The sequence below is a fragment of the Leptodactylus fuscus genome, chromosome 5 (genome assembly GCF_031893055.1).
Source record: "Leptodactylus fuscus isolate aLepFus1 chromosome 5, aLepFus1.hap2, whole genome shotgun sequence".
NCBI lineage: Eukaryota > Metazoa > Chordata > Amphibia > Anura > Leptodactylidae > Leptodactylus > Leptodactylus fuscus.
In genome coordinates, this window is record NC_134269.1 from 83,180,941 (window position 1) to 83,208,835 (window position 27,895).

Genomic DNA, 27,895 nt, shown 5'->3' on the forward strand with positions numbered 1-27,895 from the left:
GCCCACATAGTATATCCACAATTATGTATTGCTTATTAGGTACACTTTTCTTGGTTACAATATTTCATAATGTGTCTAGCCTCTGTTGCCCAAGATAGGAGAATGTTAAAATAAACAGAACATACAATATATACTTATTGGTGTTTTGATATCCTAATGGAAAGTAATAAAAATAGGAAAGTCCAGTCACATACAGATGTCACCACCCTTAGTTTTGCTCCAATTTGGTTAAGAAGTCCAATTTCTGGAGGAAGAAGCAAATTCATATGACATGGACCAATATAGCATAAACATCTCATGACAAAATATTGCATGTGTTGCCACAATTTAGAATATGTTGATCAAGATTAAAGGTAACTCAGTTGTATCCAGCAGCTTCTTAAATTCTTCTACCTGCCTGAACTATACACAACTGATGGAAAAATTGGTCATTGCTGGAGAATTAAATGTGGCACACAACTTCCTCGGTGACAACTTTTGGGGTAAATTTTGTCATAAATTTCCTTCTAGTTAGTGATAAAAAAAAAATATGGAAAAAAAAACTAGTGATGAAAGTGTATAAAGGAAAGGCTGAACATATGTGAAGTAGCCATTTTAGGATTTGTTGGCCACACGTAATGTGTGAAACCTCTCCCAATTATCATGATCACTTTCAGGCTATGGCCCCACGTTAAGGAAACGCAGCATTTCTTGTTGTAGATTTAGCTGCAGTTTTTGAGCGAACACCAACAATAACTACAAAAGGAATGGGAAATATATAGGAAGTTCTTATACTTCTACCTTCTGCTTAATCCACTCCTAATTTGGCTCAAAAAACCACAGCAAATTCTGCAGCAAAAAAAAGCTGCACACCCATAAACCCTATAGATCCGCAGCATGTGAACAAGATCTTTCACCATTTACCAAGCCCAACATCATACATTGTACAGAGTCTGTTCTTGGTATTGCAGCTCAGCCCAATTCATTAGAATAGGACGAGCTGTAGTATGGTCATGTGACCTATGAATATGATGTCCATGGCCTGAGAAGAAGTGGAGCTCACCCATGTGTCGCAAGATCTAGTAAACAGCTAGGTTTTGGACTTTATTTATTTTATGCTGATGATCTATTCTAAGGATATGTTGTCATATTCAAAGCACCAGAAAACCTTTAGGACTAGTATTATCATAGTACCAGCATTCTGCAGATGCAAAAAACATACCTTCGACGCTGTGGGTGTTCACCACCATGTTGGCAAGGTAAAGTCAATTTCATAAAGTCACCATCATTACTGGATCAATGTGGAATATAACTTTAAAGACAAGCAGTTAAATGTGAATGAGGAATGAATCACTCGATTCAGTAGTAAAATTCCTACATAAGTGACTGTTGAATGAAAAGCCAAGGCCAGAAGCTTTAAGAAGGTTCACATTGTAAAGCCAAAATTGTGCCTATTTACCCAGGTACTGAAACCATTTCTTATATTATAGTTTAATTTCAAAATGAGGTGTTTAATTAGAGAGGAAAATTAAAATTAATGTGGTAAGAATTTGGACTGTGCGCCCAGGAGGTCTTAGGATCAAGGAGTTCATTCAGTGCAACTTCCTAGAAATTGCAGAAATAAAACTTATTACTGAACTCAATTATATTTATGGTAAAATGAATTATGCATTCAATAAAATCTCCACATGTATATTCTTTAATAGCCGACCTCCGAAGGCCTAGAAATATGTTAACATGTCAGGTTTCTGACAAAATAACAGAAGAACTAATCTGGATGTATTTCTATCAATGAGAACAATTGAATTGAACAGTTGATAAATCCTGCAATGTACTATAAGTAGCAATAGAGTCATTAAAATTCACGCAGGTTGCTTGAATGTAAAGTATATGAATAATGCTTGTTCTTTATAAAACGTCTTATAAAGTCAATTTTGTATAGACTTCGGTATATAATAACAAGAGCATGTTATAGTCTAGAAACACTGTGGTTGGTCAAGATGGGCATCAGGCATTTACTCAACACTAAGGGGGCGTTCACACTACCGATGGTGTCCGTTCACCAGTGTCCGTGGCTATTGTCCGTACAAGATTTTAGCAACGGACACCAGATTTTCCCCTTAAAAAAATTTCTAGTATCATGGCTGAACCATGTATAATAGCCAGAAATGGATGAAATGTATTAATGTAAAACAATATGCAGTTGTGTCCACTCTACTGTTAATGGCCAGCAAAAGGCGAACAGCATGGTTGTAGCTCTACATGAACAGTAGTTACGAATAGATAACATATGGTGAGCACTAATAGGACTAAAATAACTCTTCACATGTAAGTAGTTACTTAGTGATCGACCTCGGAGCGTGATTCTTGCTATTTGTGCCTGATGGTCATGTGATTTTTCTGTAATTGACCCAGGTTTATTTTTCTAATATGTTTTCTGCCTATTCCAACCTCTGGCTTGTGACCCTATCACTGAATATTGATTACCAGTCCTGACTGTTTGCCTGTTTACCATCCTGAACCTGTTTGACTATGAATACTGGACATCTGTAGCCTGACCACTTATTGGAGGCTAACCTGGGAGCCATGACCTAGGGATCTTTGTATAAGAGTTAAAAGACAAAGACAGGGGATCCCTTATACTCTGCACTCAGGTTATCCTGATCTAATGCTAAAGTAGCAGTCTCAATTAATTATTGTCTCAGATTGCGTATTACTCCTACAAGTACTACTCCTACCTCACCTAGACTATATTGTGTCATTTCAGTCTGTTCCTGCTACTCTGATCTACTCCATGTCACTACTTCTGAGATATCACCTAACTTCTGATTACTCTAGCGTGGGACCAGCATCCAGGTAAAGCACGCTTGTGGGCTAGCTGTCTTCACGGAGCATTGCTGTTGGAAATGGGGGAACAGCTTAAGGCTAAGGCCCCACTATGTGAGCTGCAGCCAAAAAGTGTTATAGAAAAAACACAGTGATAACGCATTGCAGTTTTTTTCTGCAGCGCTGTTCACAGAAAGTCTATTACTACTATACCTATTTGGAAAACACCATAGTTTCCGTAGGTATAATTGACATGCTGCGATTTACAAAAACGCAACGGTTTATGAAAATGTGTCCACTGCAGGTATTTTTCTGCAATGTGTGAATGGGATTAGACAGAATCCCATCCACCAGATAATGTAAAACGCAGATTCTCATTATAAAATATAATAAAATAACATTTATTTGCTGAAAATAGAATAGTTCTATTAGGTCACATGGACATCATAGGGGGTGGTCTCCTGCATAGGACCCTTTTTCATGATGCAGAACAAGGACTGCTCTCTAAATGGCTGGTATGTATTACTGCAATTTTTCTGCTGTGGGGTAATTGTCTAGCTTGCCATGAATTCTTCCAGCAGATATATGTATATACGTGTTGATGGGGTGGCTTTTACATTATTTTTAGTAATCCCTGCGCCCAACCCCACACCGCACTGTCACTCGGAAACTGCATGTACTGACTATTGTTTAGCTGCTGGGTTATACTAAAGCTTTGTATGTGGTTGAAATCGGTCTGTAACTAATAAGAGTAATTCACTGCATGTAATAAATAACTCTTACAACATGAATGATATCTGCCTTTAGAAAAATACATACAAGTCTTTACAATTTGTTTCAGAGATGAACAGCAAATGCTAGCGCTCTGTATCTCTGAGGGCAATAAAACCACAGCATCTCTCCTTCATGTATGATACCATATGCCAAGATGTCTTGCAGGAGCAGCGAGGCTGATATGAGGCAATTAAACTGTTCAAGGAAAAAAGAGATGGCTGAAGTTAAGGAGAGAATGCTTGCGGCTTCTGAGCTGCAGCTTGAGAATACGGGTTTACAAGATAAATGTAACTTTGTACTGTGTTTTTCATGGCAGACATGTTTCATTCTTTTGACATTTTTCATTCCAATAGAGACTGACATCATAGACATAAATCTTTGTCTTAAGCTTAAAATAATATTCATTACATTCATATCCTCTCCAACACTTGGTATCGGTTATTGGAAACTATATTAGCAACATTTATTCAGTGAGTTTTAATTGGGCTCGTGGGTAACAGCAGTTAAAGGGAACTTCATGGGCAACAAGAGAACAGACAACCACAACTGAAGAGAACATTACATTCATTACACAGTCATCGTAACCCTGCCTTATACTGAAATAGACATGAAAGAAGTCATCAAGACCATACCATGTGCATAATAAGTCAGATAATCTTTTATTTTCTGGTGCTATACCATAAGTCATACTCAAAGCTAAGACCAGAAAGATACCTATGGTGAATAATAGGTAATTGTTAGCAACTAAAATTGTAAAGCATTCCCTTCAGTTACCCTGACTTCTCTATTAATAAATACTTACATTCCCCATAAAATAATTCTGGATCATCTTTTCTTAGAATGCTACATGGATATGTTCCTGAATACTGTCAGGATCGTTTCACATTGCTTAGTTTGGACCAGGAAAAAATGGTCATGTATTGTCTTGACATACTGAGTTTAGTTCAGATGAGCTACATTCAATCATATGAATCCAGATGATAGCCAGGTGTTTGTTTGTTTTTTACCACCGCCAACTAAGCCATATGAAACAACCTTAAGGTGGGGTCCCACGTAGCATAAATGCCGCAGTTTCTACCGCAGCAAAAAAAACGCAGTGCCTCAAGAGTACCTGCAAAGTGGATGAGATTCTGGCTAATCCCATCCACACATTGCTGAAAAATATCCGCACTTGACTAGCTGCAATTGAAAAAAACATCAATTATACCCAAGGAAATTCCACCGTTTTCCATATAGATATAATTGAAAAAGAAAGTCCACAGTTGTCCAGAAAAATATTGAGAGACAAATAAATAGAAAATTTACAGGCTTAGTAAAAGTTGTCCCAGTAGTATTATTACCGTATATGGGTAACGCAGATATAGGCTTAAAAAGGCTTTTTAGGAGAGCTGATAGATCCTCCATTATACAGACAAAGGCAGTACATCAGCGGGACCTTCTTCTTTGTACGTATTTTTATATATTTTCCAAATAACAAAGTATACCTGCATTAGCGTAAGAGACACCGCTGATAAAATGGAAGTAAATACGGTACTCGAAGTGAAAGGTACAATTTCCATGCGCCTCACAAATAACATAATTGCCTCTCAAATCAGTGTTTTTTGCAAGCAAATTAAACTTTGCAAGTATAAACAGATTCTATATAAAACTGAGATCAGCCCGGCTTGTTGAAATTTTAGAAATTACAAATTTATATCTGAAATATAAGAAACGCTCAAGAACGTATACTTATTTTAAAACAATCTGAACATATAAAAAGATGCCAGTGACATTATTACAATATTTTCAAAAGGCTGAATGACATTAACTATTGGACAGGCGTGTCAAGAAAACCTCCCACCCACACCATTACTCCACCTCCACCAACCTAAACTATTGGCACCTGATAGGAAGAGTTCAGCATTCATTCTACTTACACCACCATCAGCATGGTGCAACATTAACCTGGATTCATCTGAACTGATATTGGTTTTCCACTGTTCAGCGATGTATTGTTTGAGCTCTTTCACCCACTGGTCTTTCTATTTCCCTTAGACAGCAATAGCACTTAAACTTGTCATCTACTAAGAAATGGTAAGTTCTATTCAGGAAGGCCTACATCCTCCAGTAACACTACGGACACCACATCACCATCTGTACAGCCTCTCCCCTCACCTTCTGTCTCTACCCCTCTTCCCTGATAGATTGTAATCCCTCGCGGGCAGGGCCCTCTACCCCACTGTGCCAGTCAGTCATTGTTAGTATTATGTCTGTTTGTGTATTTTGTGTACCAAATGTAAACACTCAAATGTAAAGCACCATGGAATTAATATACTAATGTACAGCACCATGGAATTAATATGCTAAAGTACAGCACCATGGAATTAATATACTAATGTACAGCATCATGGAATTAATATGCTAGTGTACAGCATCATGGAATTAATATGCTAGTGTACAACACCATTAAATTAATATAATAATGTACAACACCATGGAATATAATAATGTACAACACCATGGAATTAATATAATAATGTACATCACCATGGAATTAATATAATAATGTACATCACCATGGAATTAATATAATAATGTAAAGCACCATGGAATTAATATAATAATGTACAGCACCATGGAATTAATGGTGCTATATAAATAAACAATATTAATAATTAGAAGTTGTGAGTTACAGCAGCAGCATTATATTTGGCTGCTTTTTGCTTGACTGTGCACCACCTGTTCATCACAACTATTTTTGACGCCCTCCTCTGAACCCCTTCATCAAGAAGTTCTTTACATCCATAGAATCCCCTTTTGCTTAATGTTTTTCATTGATCACACTATTCTTGGTGTAATCTCTACATCAACACAAAATTGGCAGTTTTTGAAATATTTTAGTGGCACAGTCTAGTCTAACCCCGATGAGCATGGATCATTCATGCTAAGGCTCCACATTGCAGAAGTGGTGTGTTTTGTTTGTTTTTTTCGCTGCGGATTTTGCTGCATGTTATTGAGCCAAACCTAGCAGTGATTATAAAAGTAATGGGAAATATCTAGGAATTTCTTATACTTCTCCTGTCTGCTCAATCCACTCCTGACTTTGGCTTAAAAATCGTAACAAAATATGCAACAAAAAAAAGCTGCTTTTCCACAGCGTGGGGCCTTAGCCTAAGAGTCACAGGGATTACTGGATTTTTCCATTGTACCGTGGATTCACACCAAAACGGATCCACACAAAACTTGCTTTTATGCTGCACTCTTTGCAATTATACTGCAGCAGTTTAACCAATTGCAGAAGTTCAGCTTTATCTGATTTTTTTTTAAGTGCAACTCTATAGCTAGCAGTAAAGATTGTGTATATTGTGTCTGGGCAAACACATGCAACATATTACAGTCTGCGTTATTCAATAATTAAATGTATGACTGGAAATACAATAAAAGGCTCAGTTGTTATGGATGTCAAATATAAACACAGGTGATGTAAGCTATGCTTTTACCTAACTTCTACTCCAAAAGAATTTCTCCTTATATACAGCTTACAGCATAACATTTTATAATGAAAAATCATATTAGTGTACAGCCATGTTAATTTCACATATGCCTGGATTACCACTGTGTTATAACATGCCTGCAATGCATATAAATTATGCTCACACCATAAACAATTCTATATTAGAGATGAGTGAACACTGTTCGATCGAATAGGTATTCAATTGAATATCAAGCCATTCGAGGTATTCGTTCCCAATCGAATACCACGCGACATACGCAGTAAAAAAAAAAAAAAAAGGGGCATTAGTATACATCCAAAAATGCGTAAGGCTAGTGCAAGGGGGCGGGGTCGTGGAAATGCAGATGTGGAGCAAGGTTGCGCTTAACCAACAGAGTCTACTGTGCCTACTGCTTTGCGGCAGCAAACATTGCGCTTCCCTACAGTCTCCGGCTTGATGGCCACATTAAGTAGGGTGCAGAGTACAACCCTAACCAGGCCCGAGCACCAGGAAGAGGTGTTACAATGGCTGGCGGACAATGATTCCAGCACATTCTCCACCAGCCAGTCAGCCTCTACCTCAACTCCTCCTCCTACCCAACAGTCTGGTCCTCCTTGCTCACAACATGCCCAATCTTCCCAGCAACCTAATCCCACCTTTCCCACCTCCCAGGAGCTGTTTTCAGGTCCATTCACTGTCCCTCTCTCTGTCCCACCACATCCTGAATCACCAGAGGTAACAGATGAGTTGCTGTGCCCTGATGCACTAACACTGGAGCATCCGTTATCTCCTGTTGTTGTTGACCAGCAATCGACCCTCAGTGACGACGATGACGAGACACAGTTGTCATCAGGGCAGCCTGTTTCCATGTGTGGTGTGCAAGAGGAGGAGGAGCCATCAGAGGAATTGGAAGAGGAGGTGGTGGACGACGAGGACACTGATCCGACCTGGACAGGGCGGATGTCAAGCGGGGAGAGCAGTGTAGATGTGGAGAGAAGTGCAGCATCAAAGAGGGTGACAAGAGGTAGAGGCATGTCCAGAGGCAGAGGACAGCTGTTCCACCGAAGCCAGGCCACAGCCAGCAGGGCCCAAAATGTTCCCTCTTGTAGCCAGCCTAGAAAAACTCCCACATCGAGGCCACGGTCTTCGGTGGTGTGGATTTTTTTTTAATGTATGTGCGGCGGACAAATATACAGCAGTTTGCACACTCTGCAACTCGAAACTGAGTAGGGGCTCTGAAAAGAGCAACCGTACAACCACTGGCATGCGCCGTCATTTGGAAGGTAAGCACTGGGCTCAGTGGCAAAGAGCAAATGCAGGACAATCGTCGTCCGGCGTTGCCGCCACTGCCTCTCCCACTGTTGCCAGTGCTGGCGCTGCAGTCCAGACCAGCAGCCAGGAAACCTCCACATCTGCCTCCACCACTTTGGAGACTTCTCCCTCATCTTCCTCTTTTCCTACCTCAGCTCCTTCTTCTGTACCATCATGTGCCTCCTCACAGCAAACCACCATCTCCCAGAGTTTTGAGCGCAGGCAAAAATACAGCGCTACCCACCCCAAGGCACAAGCCTTAAACGCGCACATCTCCAAACTCCTGGCCCAGAAGATGTTGCCGTTACGGCTTGTGGAAACTCAGGCATTCTGTGACCTGATGGCAAGTGTGGCACCTCGCTATGCCATCCCTAGTCGCCACTACTTTTCCCGCTGTGTCGTCCCCGCCTTGCACCAGCACGTGTCAAGCAACATCAGGCGGGCCCTAAGTTCCACGATTTTCACAAAGGTCCAAGTGGACAAGTGCATGCGGACAGGGACGCTACATTTCCCTGACGGCACACTGGTTGAATGTAGTTGAGGCTGGGTCCGGGTCACAATCTGGGGGGGTCCACCTCATTTTCCTGCCCAACATTCCTGGCAGGGGCTTTGAACCACCACCCTCCTCCTCCTCCACCTCCGCCATCACATCGACCCCAGCTACCAGCTGGAAATGCTGCAGCAATCCCTCATCGCCATCAGGGATAACGCATTGGACACTGAGGAGTCGGGCATAGGAGCAGAACCATCCCAGCAGGATAGTCAGGGCACACTCCTGTCCACTTCACAGTGTATATTGAGGGAGGAGGATGACGAAGTGGTAGATCTCATTGTCACACAGGAGGCTAGTGGGGAAGTTCATTGCATCCCATTGTCGCAGCGCGGTTGGGTAGAAATGAAGGAGGAAGAGGAGGAAATGGAGAGTGACCATTCCGCTGGGGGCATCCAAGTCATGTCAAGTAACACTGTGGCACACATAGCTGAATACATGTTGGAGTGCTTTTCAACTGACAAACGCATTGTCAAAATCCTGGAGAGCAACGACTACTGGATTTGTGCAATCCTCGACCCCCGGTATAAAAATGTTTGTAATTTTATTCCAGTAGAGGCAATTCCATAAATCTATTCGTGTTACATCCAATACAAAAAATATTTAGATTTGGCACCAATGTCCATACATATACAGTATATGTAAGAGAACATTCACTTATCTTGTAGCTATTTGTTTGACAGATACGTTTCTACGAATGTTAGAAAAAATGTCCATTTTCTTCAGTGTCTTGCTTTCTCATTTTTTTCACAGACAGCAAAGCGTAAGTACCACAATTTTATGTCTAACTAGAAAATCTCGTTTACAACCTTGAACCTCACATATGATTCTCTACAACTCAAGAACAAACTACTCAAATATTACTACTTCGGGTTCATTTACTTTCCTAACTGTTCAATTTATCACAGTCTTTTTTTTTTATGTGGATTGTGAGCCCCACATAGATGTCACAATGTACTTTTTTATCCTTATCAGTATGTCTTTGGAATATGGGATGGAAATCCATGCAAACACAGGGAGAACATACAAGCTCCTTGCAGATGGTTTTTTGCCCTTGGCGGGATTTGAACACCAGGTCTCCAGCACTGCAAGGCTGCGGTGCTAACCACTGAGCCACTGTATGGCCCCCCAATTTCTCACATTCTTGGACTCATTCATATGTCATATTCGGGTGTTTTCCACCCTTAATCCAGTCAAAATGCTTGTTTTTTCTTATTTTTTTGGAAAATGTAATGTATCCCATTTCAGTCTGTGATAATGCTTATTCTCTTGTATATGTAAAAGTTGTAAAAAACCAAATAAAATAAGATTTACAAAAAAAAAAACAATTTTATGTCCAGATTTGTTTTGTAATATCATTATTGGTCTATAAAATGTATAAGTATTTGTGCGTTTTAGTGTCATTGCTAAGTTTGTATTATTGGTTAGAAAAATGAACTGATAATATCTGTGTTCCGTGATCTACATCTTCAATTCCTCTAAGTTACTGATATTATCTTAGGTTGCCTCATTCTAGGATGTCTGAATGTGATCGAGACTCAGGCTATCCACGTGTTCCTTTAAAAAATAAAACAGTATTGCTATTTTTGTTCTCGTCCATTTTTACAAGCTATCTAATGTTCTGCCGCATTGCCTCTGTCATCTGAGTTCTTACAGAGTTCTATCTTATACAGCCTTCTCTTATCTTGGCTGCAGTATTCATCACCTAACCACTGTCATGTCGAAGTTTTCTGATCTGCTCATACAGGTATCAGAATGTCTTTTCTATCTGTGAAAAAAGCACTAGCAATAAGAAGTTCTTCCAATATAACACATTTTTATTGTATTCTCTTTTTTCTATCTCAATCATCATATGACAAAGTCTGGTACAGCATTTTAATGAAGTGCATATTGTAAGGGTATATGCCACCCTAGTCTGTAATGGAAACTAAATATTTCATACACTCAGTTTAGCTTTGAGCAATAAATAGTCAAAATTATGATCCACATTAATCTATAAAATCAATGGGATACATCTGGAGGTATATCTGAAGGTAAAATGAAAAGTTATCTTTGTAGATAGAAAGTTAAAATGAAAAATAACTCACAGTAAAATATCTTTAGTTAACGGTGAAATAAATCCTGTAAATAGTGAGAGGAGAGATCCAGGACTCCTGCTAGGACACAGAAGTTCCCCAGTAAGGGTAGGTTCACACAGCAAATTGGAGAGGAATTTGCAGCGGTCTTGCTCACTGATTAGCCTCAGATACAATAGACCTAATGAGTGTGAGCGGGAATCAGTCACAGAATACACAGCAGATCGAACAGGGTGTTTCATTAGCATCCTAAAAAGGGACGTGTCTGTCACTACCTCCCTTTAAAAACAATGGGAAGCAGATTCTGGACAGAATTTGGAGCTGATTTTAAGGTGGAATGACAAATGACAATAGTGGAGGTTGCTACATATTTAGTTACATTGTTCCTACTGACTATGTCGTGAGCATTTCCCAATGGTAGCGACAGGCAGTGAGTATTTTAGATTTAATTTTACTGACAAGTAAAGGTATTGGATAAGATGCTGTACATCAGAAAAACTGGACCCCCTATCCTTATAAATATATGTCATGACAGAAGTTATGCACCATTACCTAATCATATTAGTCATTTATGTATCCTTACTGAATGTTGTGTTATGTTTGTGTTATCAATCTACATCTGTGGTGTATTTATATTCAAGGTGGAGAGAGTCAGAGGGAAAATGGCTTTTCTATGAGTGTACAAGCAAATGGTTTTTACTAGAGATGAGCGAGTAGTGTTCAATCGAGTAGGTGTTCGATCGAATATTACGGTATTCGAGATACTCGTACTCAATCGAACACTACTAGCTGTTCGAAGTTTAATGTTCGATGCAGAACCAGCATTGATTGGCAGAATGCTATACATTCTGCTAATCAACGCTGGTTCTTCTCTTACCTTTCCGAAGTCTTCTCCGCGCTTTGTCCCCGCGTCTTCTTCCGGGTGGAATTCACTCTGCCTAGGCCGGATGCCTAGGCAGAGTGAATTCCACCGGAAGAGGATGCGGGAACGCTGCACCGGGAGAAGACTTCAAGCAGAATCCAGCCCGACCGTCACTTGTGGACTTGGTAAGTAAGATTTTATCGAATGTTGCCTACCCCTGAAATAAGCATTTCCCCCCATAGACTATAATGGGGTTCGAAATCCGTTCGAACAGTCGAACAGTGTGCGGCTGTTCGAATCGGATTTTGAACCTCGGACACTTTAATGTTCGCTCATCTCTAGTTTTTATGATTTTACAACATCTGATCAAGCAGACACAGAATGGTAAGGGGAAATAGTGCTCTGGGCTGACCTCCAGTGCCAGCAGAGATACACAGTTCTCCATGGTACGGAAAATGATTCTTCTTTCCCAAATAAGGACAAATTTTTCATTCCCTACCTTAGAGAGAAAGAGGAGGGGGGGGGGGGCACCCTGGCAGGGAGGTGTGGTTAAACCCTACCCGTAAGAGCCTACAGGACGTTAGAGCTGATGTCACATCTGTCAAGCCACCTATAAGAGCTAGGTGTTTCCGTTTCACTACAGAAGATCTTCCATGCTCCTGGAAGCCGTCTTTATCTCTTTTAGGGCAGAGCCTCACAAGGCATAAATACCATGGTGTGGCTGCTGCGGATAGGCCACGGCAAAAAAATGCAGCATTTTACAGTCACTGCAAAGTGGATAGAATTCTAGAGAATCTCATCATCACATTGCATAAAAATACATGCAACAGAAATAATGCGATTTCCAAAACCGTTGCAGCTTTGGAAATCGCAGCATGTCAATTACACTTACAGAAACACAGGTGTTTTCCCCACAGGTATAATGGAAGCAGAAATAATAAAAAATACTTAAGGCTAAGCCACATGTAGCGGCCTGCAGCAAAAACGCACTGCGGGGAAAAATGCAGTGACAACGCATTATGGTTTTTCCAGCTGCACTTTTCGAAGAAAGTTCACAGAGGTTCTGGAAGCCTGAGTGAAGGATGCGTGCAAAACTGAATGAGTGGAGTGAATGACCCCTGACAGCCACACTCACATCACATTCTAGGATGGCCCGTGCGTGACAACATAGAAAAATAAATACATGGCTCAAAATATTAGCAGCAAAAAGTGCCAGCACCATACTGGCGTTGTGTATGAGGGAGACACTCTGCTGTCACTATTTATGTAACAGCAGGCAAGATATTCAAACAAAAATGGAATATAACTTACCCAAGTAGTTGTTGCTTTTAGTCATTTCTGTAACATTGATTTTTGTTGCACCTTCTGGAATTTCCACAATTTTATGGTAGCCAATTTTAGTTAGTACATGCTTGAAGACACCGGATACAACCTTACAAGCCGTGTTATCTCCTCCACAAACTCCACACTTGTCCACCACTTTGTCTGATCCCAAATAGTCATCGCAGCCTATAATCTATGAAAGAAAAAATATACATAGGGTCAGACAAAAGGGACTTTACATGAATTTTTAACCAGCAAATATCATAATATCTGAGGGAAAATGGATGCTCATGGAAATAAAAGTGATCGTGTGACATCCTAATCCTTGCAGGAACTATTCATCAAGACTACAACAAAACATACTATAGGTAGACACAATATATTTCAAATTGTTTTTATTATAACTGTGATTTATTAATAAGATTTTGTGCTTTGATAGTTGCAGTCTCTTCAAGAATTCAGTATTTAATATAAAACATCATGTATAGTAATCTCCCAGGATGCTCTATTGACATACTATGGTTTAGACAATGCACTGAATTCAACAAGTTGATCCTCAGAAACAGTAGAACACAATAGTTCATGGATTATAAAGAAAGGGTTACTCTTAAAAAAAAACAAAACAAAGAAAGTTCCACTGTTGCTAAAAATGACTCTGTTTTATATTCTTCATGGGTCTAGAAGCAAGAGAAGTTCAGGACATCAAGAAATAAATAAAGAGGCCATAGGAATAAAAGACAATAAGTTCTCAACACCGTTAAACCTTGAATTTTACAAAATGAGCTATCACTGAGAAGAAAAAAAACTGTATATTGCCCTGGGTCACTGCATCAACTTAGAAATTACTTTCCAAGTATCAGTATTCCAGTACTAGGAATTTCTGTGCATCCAGCTTTACTCATGCTTCTAGGAAATCTGGTAGGAATTTTAATAGGCTGTATCAAAAACTGCATATAATAATATATTCTGAAACTCTTTCTTAAGTAACAATTGTCTAATGTAATCTCATCAGTGGAATTACTATTGCTGCAGGAGTAAATTCAACTTACAGTACTATAAGGGCATCAAAGTGTGAATTCAATTTCCTACTACCTCCTTGTCCTTTTAACCAGACAATGAGCCCTGACATGTTTGGATCGTTTTGCTCCTGAAGCTACAAGAAAGTTATATAAGAATAGCTAGGTGGTCTAGGAATCTGGTAGAATGCACATGCTTATGAATAAGGAGGCCTGTTGGAAGACCCCTACCTGTAGCTGTGAGTGTAGAGAGATGAGTGGAGGGAGTTGCACATCTATAACCACCTCTCTCTTCACAGCATCCATGGCAGAAAGGGTGGGGTGTTGTTTAGCCCTGTTCAAAAAATAAGTGCAAGGACCCTCCAATGAAAAAATATCTATCTAGAATTTTCCAATCTTGGAATAACTCAGAACAAGATTCAATAGGGCCAATTATACAGCTATAGGTGATAAAGGGCAGCTCCTTAATGGCAACATTTTTCGCATTATTGAGAACTGGCAATTTTTCCTCTGAAATATTTGTGTGATATATGAATACTAACTTGTTGTTATTTATTTATTTTTTTTAACCAGAACAACAAAGAACAAGGTATTACATCGGTTCTTCATTTTGTAAACATAATCCATTATACAACTCTACAGACAGACTTCAGAGAATAATGTGATACCCTATTTAATTAATTTAGCATTAATGGTATATGCTGAACTAAAGACAAGTAATTCCTTTGCATTTACAATGACATAATTGGCAAGAACAGAAAATGGTTGAGATTAGAAGATTAAGAATGGCATCTTCACCAGCTGGCATCCTGTGAATGAATGTGACTATTGTTCCAAATAACACCAGTGATTCTTCTCGTAAGAATCATCCAGGTATTTGTTAAAGTAAATGCGCCTAATAACTTGTGAAAAGGATACACTTTAGGAAGTCAGGATAAGAAAGCAGGAATAAATAAAGGATTCAACAACACAAAAAATATATAGTCTGAGAATGATACAACCCACTAGCCCCCTATTTAATAACTCATTGGAGATGTTTAGATAAATATCCAAATATTAATTATTCCAAACACCCTTCTTAACATGACTAGATCCATCCATACCCACCATACATACAACATATAACAGGGAAAGACCTTGGAGCTACATATATTTGACAGCAGTATGCCTGCATCAATAACTGCAGCTCATATCAGGTCCAAGGGGCATGGTATTGTCATATGAATTTTAGAATAAACAGGTAGCCCCTAAGTAGCTAGCATTATACTATTTGGTGAACACTATCACAAATATATATATATATATATATAATATATATATATATATATATATATATATATATCCATATAAAATATAAATTTGGATTTAAGTGTTTGTACAAACCTACCACGTAGCAGGTGAGTCGCAACAGAGAGTACTTTCTTTTATAATGGTATACGCCTGGGGGTTATGTCCCTTCGTGTAAGACATGTGCCTAAGCTATTTCAATTTGTCCTAGAATCTATAAGGATCTCTAAAACGCTCTCGATACCTTCTCTTCTTTACTAACAGCGGTGGCAATATCTTACATTAAGAATTTAGAATGTGTTTAATTCTTGCCTAGTCAGAACAGAAAACTGCTCAGTTCAGCCAGTATTAAAGGGATTTTATGGGTCTATAATATTGCTGGCCTATTATGGGGGTATGTAAGCTACAGTACCACACATAGTTGCTACAAGATGTATGACATTATGTCTGGTATACAACAAGCTCAATATGGCCCCAGTGTCACAGCCCATTGAAATAGCTGGTTAGTTTGAGGGTTGAATCCCCCCAATGTGATGCTGATGTTCTATCCTAAAGAAAGTCTGTCAATGTTAAAGTACTGGAAATCCCCTTTAAGCCATATTAGACTAACTAGTGCAGGAACTTCAGACATAGCAACGCCTGGAATAGTATTCCAATGTCTGCCTATCTATCCTTACCATATATTTAGATATAAACAAATGCATATAGCGTTAAAGAAAACTATTCCCCTTTAGGGACCTAGACTCTCAAGCTACTGCTCTATACATCTTTTTTTCAATCTACTACCAGTCTCCAGTTAACAGTTTGCCATAAATAAAATTTAATGATCAGACTTAAAATACCAATTCCAGCTGCTTATTCAGGCATACAGTGAGATATTCTATATTCAAAAAATGGTCTGCTTAACATTTATTGTTCCATAAACATGTAGAAAAAAAACAAAACATATGGCTTGACTTATTCTGCATAGAGAACTCAATGTACATGGATATTTGTATACATTAACATAAGCAGACAATGCTTTGCATGTTAGTTTGGAACAGGAAAAGCAGGTATATTATGTAAGGGCTTTATACCATATATCAATTTCATTACACATTTTTTTTTTTTTTTTTATTTCTCATTATTTATAAAACGGAACATTACAACATTATAAAGCCAAACAAATAATTCACTGACTTTGGTACTAAACAAGCGATCGCCTCAGTCAGGGCCGCACCTCTAATGAGGCGACGTGAGGCAGCGGTTTGGGAGCGGGCGGCAGCCACAGGATTTTTTATTTTTTTTTACCTAAATAGTATTAAAGTTAAAGGACCTTTGATGATGTCAGTGTTGATGTCATCAAAGGTCCTTTTGAAATTCGGCATCTATCCAAGGTCTTCGTTATAGGAAGAGGGGGGGGCAAACATCCTCAGGGCACAAACATCCTCAGGGACCCCATACTTTCTCTTCCATCAAGACTAGATCGGCAGCAGATAAATCACTGCCATTTGCAGGGGCTGCCGATCGCTGTTTGTAAGAGTTTCCCTACACACATCAGCTTGCTGTGCCGCCCCTCCCCCTCAGCATCAAAGTGTGAGGGGAGAAGTCTCTTGCGATGTCACAGCTTACTCCACTGCCAGGCAGAACTGCACGGGGGTTTCCTCCATGTCCTGTGCACCCAGCAATTCAGCCAAAGGTAAGTATATATTCTTGGGTAAAATATGTGTATATGTGGGGGCCACAGGGTGGCTCAGTGGTTAGCACTGCAGCCTTGCAGCGCTGGAGTCCTGGTGTTCAAATCCCGCCAAGGGCAAAAAAACCATCTGCAAGGAGTTTGTATGTTCTCCCCGTGTTTGCATGGATTTCCATCCCATATTCCAAAAAAGACATACTGATAGGGGAAAATGTACATTGTGAGCTCTATGTGGGGCTCACAATCTACATAAAAAAAAAAAAATATATATATATATATATATGTGTGTGTGTGTGTATATGTGTTTACTTTATGTGTATACAGTGTGAGTCCTGTATGTGTGTAGATAGGTGTGTGCATGTTGTATATGACTGTATGTGTGTGAGTAGATGGGTATGTGTGTAAGTATGTATAACTATCTATCTCCTATCTATTTTTCTATCTATCTATTATCTATTGTCTCTATCTATCTATCTATCTATCTATCTATCTATCTATCTCTATCTTTCTCCTATCTATCAATCATCTGTTATCTATTGTCTACTTCCATCTATCTATCTATCTATCTATCTATCTATCTATCTATCTATCTATCATTCTCCTATCTATCGCTCTACCTATCTCTTTTCTATCTATCTCCTATCTATCCCTATCTATCCATCTATCTATTATCTATTGTATCTATCTATCTATCTATCTGTATTTGCTTCTATACATGTCTACCATTATACAACACTAAAATTGTATTTTATAATGTGATGCTCAGCTTCTGGGAAGTTCTTGATCAATTTTTTACCTAAGGTCACATGTCAGCCAACTCATCCTTCAGAAAAAATGACTAAGGGTGCATACACACGATGTAACACAGCAATGATTCTTGCACGGTAACTCGTGTAAGGATCAGCGCTGCAAAACAGAATCCCATTGACTTCAATGGGTTCCGTTCAGCACGGGTAACACATTGAAATCAATGGGAGGCTTTTTAACCCATTGGTTTCAATGTGTTACGCGCGCTAAACGGAATCCATTGAAGTCAATGGGATTCTGTTTTGCAGTGCTGATCCTTACATGAGTTATCGTGCAAGAATCAGTGCCAAGTTACATTGTGTGCAGGCACCCTAAGGCCTCCTTAATATGACTGTGTTCAGTGTACGGGTCAGCGAAATCGTCCCCAGCATGTGAAGAGGCAGTCAAACGAATGTGCTGCTGCTCCATTCACATTGTAGCTAGTGATGAGTCCAAGCAATCAAACATATCACCTATACCAATTGTGGGACATTCCCTTTAACCTCTTCCTGCCTCCAACAATCTTCTACGTATTTAGGATTCTTATTGCAGGCATTACCACTGGATCTTTACAGTGGAGACCCAGCAGTTATGGCGTCTGCTCAACTTCTGAGTGGCCACCATATTTAAAAACCTGGTATCTGCAGTACTATCATTGTGGATGTCTGGAAGGGGCTAATACAGTACTAACTAGTAGAGCTCTATTGTACTTCTGTATGCCTTTGATTTCATACCTGATCTGCCAAAAATTCATGTTATTCTAATATGTCAGGGGTAATAGTTATATAATATACCTCAATTTCGAAGAATCATATTCTGGCACAGGGAGTATGGAGTAATATGGATTAGATATGTAAATTTACATATATGCTCAGCTCACATATAAAAGATAAACAGGCATTTCATTGTTTGTATAGATTTCCACAAACATTTACTAATCTGTCTTCTTTGGGCTTTTAATCTATCCTAGTTTGTTTTTGTAAAGTTATTGGAGCCTTTAGATCTGAAAGAATCACAAACAGCTAGTAAAATGGGGAAATATAAAAGTCCAAAACAGCTGGAGGAGGTCGCTCAAGGATAATATAAGTTAGAACAGTGATACAAAAAGCAAGACTTACACTTAAAATAAGCAAGAGTTAAAACCTGTAAAGATTTGTATATTTCATCAAAGAGTGTCACAAAGAAGAACAATGCCCCAAGTGTAATATATCACATATGTTCCACGTCAACATAAAAGGTACTTTAATAATTAGATGTGGTCATGCAAAATGTCTCCCAGCAATAACGCAAAAGAATGTGTAGGAAGAAGTATCACACAGATCTCAGTTTTATATAGCATAGAGTGTAATGGCTGCCAAGCTTAGAACATCTGCTTCCATTTTTCCCCGATAGGAATACAATATTCCATATAAAGTCAATCAATATTCAATAAATATGGGTCATGCAATAGGGCTTGAAAGAGTTATCCAACAATGTCAAAAACACTCAAAATAGTAATCCTCAAATGGGAAGAACAGTGTGAAGGATTAAGTAGAAATATAGCAAAAAACGTGATGGATGGAGTACAGGTGGGACATTGCACTGACCTAATGTAATTTCTTCTAGCACCATCGAGACAAAGTGATTAGCAAGAAAACTTATTGCTCCCTGCTCCCTATTTCTACGTTTGACCTGGAATGTTTAAAGAACGAAAAAATATAATTTCAAGCCAACTCTTTATGTGCCAGGAAAAACAAAGAAAGGGTGCAGATGTCACCCCAAGAGTCCATGTATAAATAGAGAGCCTCTTGGCAGCCATCTTTGGGATCACATGACTATTAGCATTGCCATGGCAAGTGTAGTCATTCTTATGGCCTTTACACACAGAGTAATTTCAAATTGTTAAATTAAAAGACAAGGGCTAGAGTTGTACAATACCCCTGCAGAGCGCAATTGGAGTTGTGTAATCTTAAAGAAGTACAATATAAGCGAAAATATAGCAGAGAAAATAGTCAATGTTTTAGAAAAGTTTCTTCTAGACATATAAATTCCCTTGTGTGGCCTTCTATTTTATTCTAGCTGAAAAAGAACAGACCTAAGAATACATCTGGGTCTAGTGAATCACAATGGACTAGCTGTCACATTACATATGGATTTTCTGTATTCAGAGGAAATCTAAAGGATGTTGACTTGCAGTGGAGATTTTAATAAAATGCATAGGATGAATTCTGTTGCAAATGTGGACTAAAATCTACTATAAATTTGCATTAAGGTAAAAAATAAATTTAGTTAAAAAAAATGTGTGTACCATAAAGACAATATAGAGATATAGGATCTGATAGCTGCAACATGACTGGTAATATTTGTTGGTAATACTGCTTGGAAATAGTCATACGCTTTGTCTAAAGGTAGGACAGAGAGATATAATCTGAAGTACCCTGAAAACTCTCCAAAAGCTCACCTCTTTAAGAAGCCCTCCTGTAACCAACAAATGGCGGAGTACCCCAGCAGGTAACAGGCCCTAGTTACTTACTGATCCCCATTCCTGCTCACATCCACCTCCAACAAATAGTGATATTATTACACTGTGTGGACGGGCCACCATGGGAGATAATACTGTGTGGATGGTCTACGATAAGATAAGATAAGATAAGATAAGATAAGATAATCCTTTAATAGTCCCACAGTGGGGAAATTTCAGTATGTTTCAGCTGCATAGTAATACAGATACATGGTAATACACAGTAAATATTACAGAAGTAGTAGACACACATATGCTGAGAAAGATATATACTAGGAGTCCATAGCAGCTTAGGAACAGAGAAGAAAGGAGGAGGACATTCATAATCATTAGTTCTCTGTGCGGAGTGATCTTACTGATTATACTGTGTTGAGGAGCGGCTATGGGACATTATACTGTATTTAGGGGCCACTATGAGACATTATACTCTGTGGAGGGGCCGCTTTGGGACATTATACTGTGTGCAGCAGCCACTATGGGACATTATATTGTGTGGATGGTCCGCTATAAGAGATTATACTGTGTTGAGGAGCGGCTATGGGACATTATACTGTATTCAGGGGCCACTATGAGACATTATACTCTGTGGAGGGGCTGCTTTGGGACATTATACTGTGTGCAGCAGCCACTATGGGACATTATACTGTGTGGAGAAAACACTATGGGACATTATACTGGGTAAAAGCCACTTTAAGAAATTATAGTGTGTATAATTGGGGTGTTATACTGTGGAGGGGGGACAGAAAAGGGGGTGTTATGCCATGGGGAGGGAGACCCAAGTGAAAAGTTTGCTATGGGGCCTAGTCTTTGGTAGTTACACCCCTACATATATTTTATGTTTATTTGCAAATTTGGATAACCATTCATTGTGCAGTATATAGATTTTTGTATATATTCAGAGATATTGATGATTAGGAAAAGTTCTTCAAAACCAAACTTTAGTCTAAAATCTTACATTGTTATGAGGGAAGCTAAAAAGGCATGTCTGTTATACTTTATTCTCAATGAAGACACATGGAGCTGTGCTCGCACTGAGTTTGACAGGTATTGTGCATTGTAAACCTTGTAGCAATAGAAAAGATATATCTTTCACAAAGTGCTGAATGTGGTGAAGTAATTTGTGCTGTCTGGAAATCTGATATTCTCTGATATATGTTTTGACAAACCAACAAGACCTGCATTGACCTAAACTATGAAGCAGAACAGCTGGAAGGAACTTTTCATTCCTCATTACTCAGTCGGAGAGCTGCATGGCAGAATAAAGGGCTTGACCAGATATAAAATATATCCACCCAAAGATACATGTCGTCTGCAATTCAGGAATGTACCGTGATGAGAGCGTCTTGTCTTATTGTAACAAACCACAGTATTTAACATGCAAAATGTAATTAATAAATTCTGGGTAATGAGAATAGAAGTTAATTTCTATCCTGAACTTCCATAAGGGTAAGTTCACACAGGGTTTTTTGGTCCAGAACCTGAGGCGGAGGCACCGTCACCCAGTCGCACACTCCGCTCCGGATTAGGCCCAAATGAATGGGCTTAGTCGAGAGGAAGTGTCTTCAGGCGGATGTCGCGAGGCGACTCCACCTGAAAGAATGAGCATCTCCCTCTTTTTCTGGGAGCCAGAACAAACGGCTCCCGGAAAAAAGAACTGACCAGCTCCCATTGATTTCAATGGGAGCCGTCTTTTGGTCAGGATTTTGAGGCGGATACAGCCCAAAATCCTGACCAAAAACACCCGTATGAACTTACCCTAATAGTGATCCTCACTAGAGATGAGCGAACACTAAAATGTTCGAGGTTCGAAATTCGATTCGAACAGCCGCTCAATGTTCGTGTGTTCGAACGGGTTTCGAACCCCATTATAGTCTATGGGGAACAGATACTCGTTAAGGGGGAAACCCAAATCCGTGTCTGGAGGGTCACCAAGTCCACTATGACACCCCAGGAAATGATGCCAACACCTCTGGAATGACACTGGGACAGCAGGGGAAGCATGTCTGGGGGCATCTAACACACCAAAGACCCTCTATTACCCCAACATCACAGCCTAACAACTACACACTTTACACACTCAATACCACCTCTCTGACAGTAGGAAAACACCTTGAAACATGTGTATTTGGCACTTGCAGTGAGGAGAGCTTGTCACCAGCAGTGAATTTGGCCCTTGTAGTAAGTTGAGGTTGGCACCAACATTTGTTTTGAAAATCAGGGTGGATTGAGCCTCTAACCAGCAGAGTTTGGGCAAATTCATGGTGGAGGGAGCCTCTAAACACCCCAGTTTGGGCAAATTCATGGTGGAGAGAGCCTCTAAAAACCCCAGTTTGGACCAATTCATGGTGGAGGGAGCCTCTAACCAGCCCAGTTTGGGCAAATTCATGGTGGAGGGAGCCTCTAACCAGCCCAGTTTGGACCAATTAATGGTGGAGGGAGCCTCTAACCAGCCCAGTTTGGACCAATTAATGGTGGAGGGAGCCTCTAACCAGCCCAGTTTGGACCAATTAATGGTGGAGGGAGCCTCTAACCAGCCCAGTTTGGACCAATTAATGGTGGAGGGAGCCTCTCCAAACTGGGTTTTTTAGAGGCTCCCTCCACCATGAATTTGCCCAAACTGGGCTGTTTAGAGGCTCCCTCCACCATGAATTGGTCCAAACTGGGCTGGTTAGAGGCTCCCTCCACCATGAATTTCCCAAAACTTGGCTGTTTAGAGGCTCCCTCCACCATTAATTGGTCCAAACTGGGCTGGTTAGAGGCTCCCTCCACCATGAATTTCCCAAAACTTGGCTGTTTAGAGGCTCCCTCCACCATTAATTGGTCCAAACTGGGCTGGTTAGAGGCTCCCTCCACCATGAATTTGCCCAAACTGGGCTGTTTAGAGGCTCCCTCCACCATGAATTTGCCCAAACTGGGCTGTTTAGAGGCTCCCTCCACCATGAATTGGTCCAAACTGGGTTTTTTAGAGGCTCCCTCCACCATGAATTGGTCCAAACTGGGCTGTTTAGAGGCTCCCTCCACCATGAATTTGCCCAAACTGGGCTGTTTAGCGGCTCCCTCCACCATTAATTGGTCCAAACTGGGCTGGTTAGAGGCTCCCTCCACCATGAATTTGCCCAAACTGGGCTGTTTAGAGGCTCCCTCCACCATGAATTTGCCCAAACTGGGCTGGTTAGAGGCTCCCTCCACCATGAATTGGTCCAAACTGGGGTTTTTAGAGGCTCCCTCCACCATGAATTGGTCCAAACTTGGCTGTTTAGAGGCTCCCTCCACCATGAATTGGTCCAAACTGGGGTGGTTAGAGGCTCCCTCCACCATTAATTGGTCCAAACTGGGCTGGTTAGAGGCTCCCTTCACCATTAATTGGTCCAAACTGGGCTGGTTAGAGGCTCCCTCCACCATTAATTGGTCCAAACTGGGCTGGTTAGAGGCTCCCTCCACCATTAATTGGTCCAAACTGGGCTGGTTAGAGGCTCCCTCCACCATGAATTTGCCCAAACTGGGCTGGTTAGAGGCTCCCTCCACCATGAATTGGTCCAAACTGGGGTTTTTAGAGGCTCCCTCCACCATGAATTTGCCCAAACTGGGGTGTTTAGAGGCTCCCTCCACCATGAATTTGCCCAAACTCTGCTGGTTAGAGGCTCAATCCACCCTGATTTTCAAAACAAATGTTGGTGCCAACCTCAACTTACTACAAGGGCCAAATTCACTGCTGGTGACAAGCTCTCCTCACTGCAAGTGCCAAATATACATGTTTCAAGGTGTTTTCCTACTGTCAGAGAGGTGGTATTGAGTGTGTAAAGTGTGTAGTTGTTAGGCTGTGATGTTGGGGTAATAGAGGGTCTTTGGTGTGTTAGATGCCCCCAGACATGCTTCCCCTGCTGTCCCAGTGTCATTCCAGAGGTGTTGGCATCATTTCCTGGGGTGTCATAGTGGACTTGGTGACCCTCCAGACACGGATTTGGGTTTCCCCCTTAACGAGTATCTGTTCCCCATAGACTATAATGGGGTTCGAAACCCGTTCGAACACACGAACATTGAGCGGCTGTTCGAATCGAATTTCGAACCTCGAACATTTTAGTGTTCGCTCATCTCTAGTGAGGATCACTATTAGGGTAAGTTCATACGGGTGTTTTTGGTCAGGATTTTGGGCTGTATCCGCCTCAAAATCCTGACCAAAAGACGGCTCCCATTGAAATCAATGGGAGCTGGTCAGTTCTTTTTTCCGGGAGCCGATTGTTCTGGCTCCCAGAAAAAGAGGGAGATGCTCATTCTTTCAGGTGGAGTCGCCTCGCGACATCCGCCTGAAGACACTTCCTCTCGACTAAGCCCATTCATTTGGGCCTAATCCGGAGCGGAGTGTGCGACTGGGTGACGGTGGGCTGGTTAGAGGCTCCCTCCACCATGAATTTCCCAAAACTTGGCTGTTTAGAGGCTCCCTCCACCATTAATTGGTCCAAACTGGGCTGGTTAGAGGCTCCCTCCACCATGAATTTGCCCAAACTGGGCTGTTTAGAGGCTCCCTCCACCATTAATTGGTCCAAACTGGGCTGGTTAGAGGCTCCCTCCACCATGAATTTCCCAAAACTTGGCTGTTTAGAGGCTCCCTCCACCATTAATTGGTCCAAACTGGGCTGGTTAGAGGCTCCCTCCACCATGAATTTCCCAAAACTTGGCTGTTTAGAGGCTCCCTCCACCATTAATTGGTCCAAACTGGGCTGGTTAGAGGCTCCCTCCACCATGAATTTGCCCAAACTGGGCTGTTTAGAGGCTCCCTCCACCATGAATTTGCCCAAACTGGGCTGTTTAGAGGCTCCCTCCACCATGAATTGGTCCAAACTGGGTTTTTTAGAGGCTCCCTCCACCATGAATTGGTCCAAACTGGGCTGTTTAGAGGCTCCCTCCACCATGAATTTGCCCAAACTGGGCTGTTTAGCGGCTCCCTCCACCATTAATTGGTCCAAACTGGGCTGGTTAGAGGCTCCCTCCACCATGAATTTGCCCAAACTGGGCTGTTTAGAGGCTCCCTCCACCATGAATTTGCCCAAACTGGGCTGGTTAGAGGCTCCCTCCACCATGAATTGGTCCAAACTGGGGTTTTTAGAGGCTCCCTCCACCATGAATTGGTCCAAACTTGGCTGTTTAGAGGCTCCCTCCACCATGAATTGGTCCAAACTGGGGTGGTTAGAGGCTCCCTCCACCATGAATTGGTCCAAACTGGGCTGGTTAGAGGCTCCCTCCACCATTAATTGGTCCAAACTGGGCTGGTTAGAGGCTCCCTCCACCATTAATTGGTCCAAACTGGGCTGGTTAGAGGCTCCCTCCACCATTAATTGGTCCAAACTGGGCTGGTTAGAGGCTCCCTCCACCATGAATTTGCCCAAACTGGGCTGGTTAGAGGCTCCCTCCACCATGAATTGGTCCAAACTGGGGTTTTTAGAGGCTCCCTCCACCATGAATTTGCCCAAACTGGGGTGTTTAGAGGCTCCCTCCACCATGAATTTGCCCAAACTCTGCTGGTTAGAGGCTCAATCCACCCTGATTTTCAAAACAAATGTTGGTGCCAACCTCAACTTACTACAAGGGCCAAATTCACTGCTGGTGACAAGCTCTCCTCACTGCAAGTGCCAAATATACATGTTTCAAGGTGTTTTCCTACTGTCAGAGAGGTGGTATTGAGTGTGTAAAGTGTGTAGTTGTTAGGCTGTGATGTTGGGGTAATAGAGGGTCTTTGGTGTGTTAGATGCCCCCAGACATGCTTCCCCTGCTGTCCCAGTGTCATTCCAGAGGTGTTGGCATCATTTCCTGGGGTGTCATAGTGGACTTGGTGACCCTCCAGACACGGATTTGGGTTTCCCCCTTAACGAGTATCTGTTCCCCATAGACTATAATGGGGTTCGAAACCCGTTCGAACACACGAACATTGAGCGGCTGTTCGAATCGAATTTCGAACCTCGAACATTTTAGTGTTCGCTCATCTCTAGTGAGGATCACTATTAGGGTAAGTTCATACGGGTGTTTTTGGTCAGGATTTTGGGCTGTATCCGCCTCAAAATCCTGACCAAAAGACGGCTCCCATTGAAATCAATGGGAGCTGGTCAGTTCTTTTTTCCGGGAGCCGATTGTTCTGGCTCCCAGAAAAAGAGGGAGATGCTCATTCTTTCAGGTGGAGTCGCCTCGCGACATCCGCCTGAAGACACTTCCTCTCGACTAAGCCCATTCATTTGGGCCTAATCCGGAGCGGAGTGTGCGACTGGGTGACGGTGGGCTGGTTAGAGGCTCCCTCCACCATGAATTTCCCAAAACTTGGCTGTTTAGAGGCTCCCTCCACCATTAATTGGTCCAAACTGGGCTGGTTAGAGGCTCCCTCCACCATGAATTTGCCCAAACTGGGCTGTTTAGAGGCTCCCTCCACCATGAATTGGTCCAAACTGGGTTTTTTAGAGGCTCCCTCCACCATGAATTGGTCCAAACTGGGCTGTTTAGAGGCTCCCTCCACCATGAATTTGCCCAAACTGGGCTGTTTAGCGGCTCCCTCCACCATTAATTGGTCCAAACTGGGCTGGTTAGAGGCTCCCTCCACCATGAATTTGCCCAAACTGGGCTGGTTAGAGGCTCCCTCCACCATGAATTGGTCCAAACTGGGTTTTTTAGAGGCTCCCTCCACCATGAATTGGTCCAAACTGGGGTTTTTAGAGGCTCCCTCCACCATGAATTGGTCCAAACTTGGCTGTTTAGAGGCTCCCTCCACCATGAATTGGTCCAAACTGGGGTGGTTAGAGGCTCCCTCCACCATTAATTGGTCCAAACTGGGCTGGTTAGAGGCTCCCTCCACCATTAATTGGTCCAAACTGGGCTGGTTAGAGGCTCCCTCCACCATGAATTGGTCCAAACTGGGGTTTTTAGAGGCTCCCTCCACCATGAATTGGTCCAAACTGGGGTTTTTAGAGGCTCCCTCCACCATGAATTGGTCCAAACTGGGCTGGTTAGAGGCTCCCTCCACCATGAATTGGTCCAAACTGGGGTTTTTAGAGGCTCCCTCCACCATGAATTGGTCCAAACTTGGCTGTTTAGAGGCTCCCTCCACCATTAATTGGTCCAAACTGGGCTGGTTAGAGGCTCCCTCCACCATGAATTGGTCCAAACTGGGTTTTTTAGAGGCTCCCTCCACCATGAATTGGTCCAAACTGGGGTTTTTAGAGGCTCCCTCCACCATGAATTGGTCCAAACTGGGCTGTTTAGCGGCTCCCTCCACCATTAATTGGTCCAAACTGGGCTGGTTAGAGGCTCCCTCCACCATGAATTTGCCCAAACTGGGCTGTTTAGAGGCTCCCTCCACCATGAATTTGCCCAAACTGGGCTGGTTAGAGGCTCCCTCCACCATGAATTGGTCCAAACTGGGGTTTTTAGAGGCTCCCTCCACCATGAATTGGTCCAAACTTGGCTGTTTAGAGGCTC

General features: G+C 41.5%; 1 protein-coding gene across 2 annotated transcripts in view; it reads right to left on the reverse strand.

The window, feature by feature from the left end:
* THSD4 (thrombospondin type 1 domain containing 4) overlaps positions 1-27,895 on the reverse strand; it is a 539,554-nt gene that overhangs the window by 45,836 nt on the left and 465,823 nt on the right. For both annotated transcript variants that reach the window (XM_075273577.1, XM_075273578.1), the window contains one exon: positions 13,162-13,366. In XM_075273577.1, the coding sequence (XP_075129678.1) occupies positions 13,162-13,366 (205 nt within the window). The remainder of the gene's footprint in view (positions 1-13,161; positions 13,367-27,895) is intronic.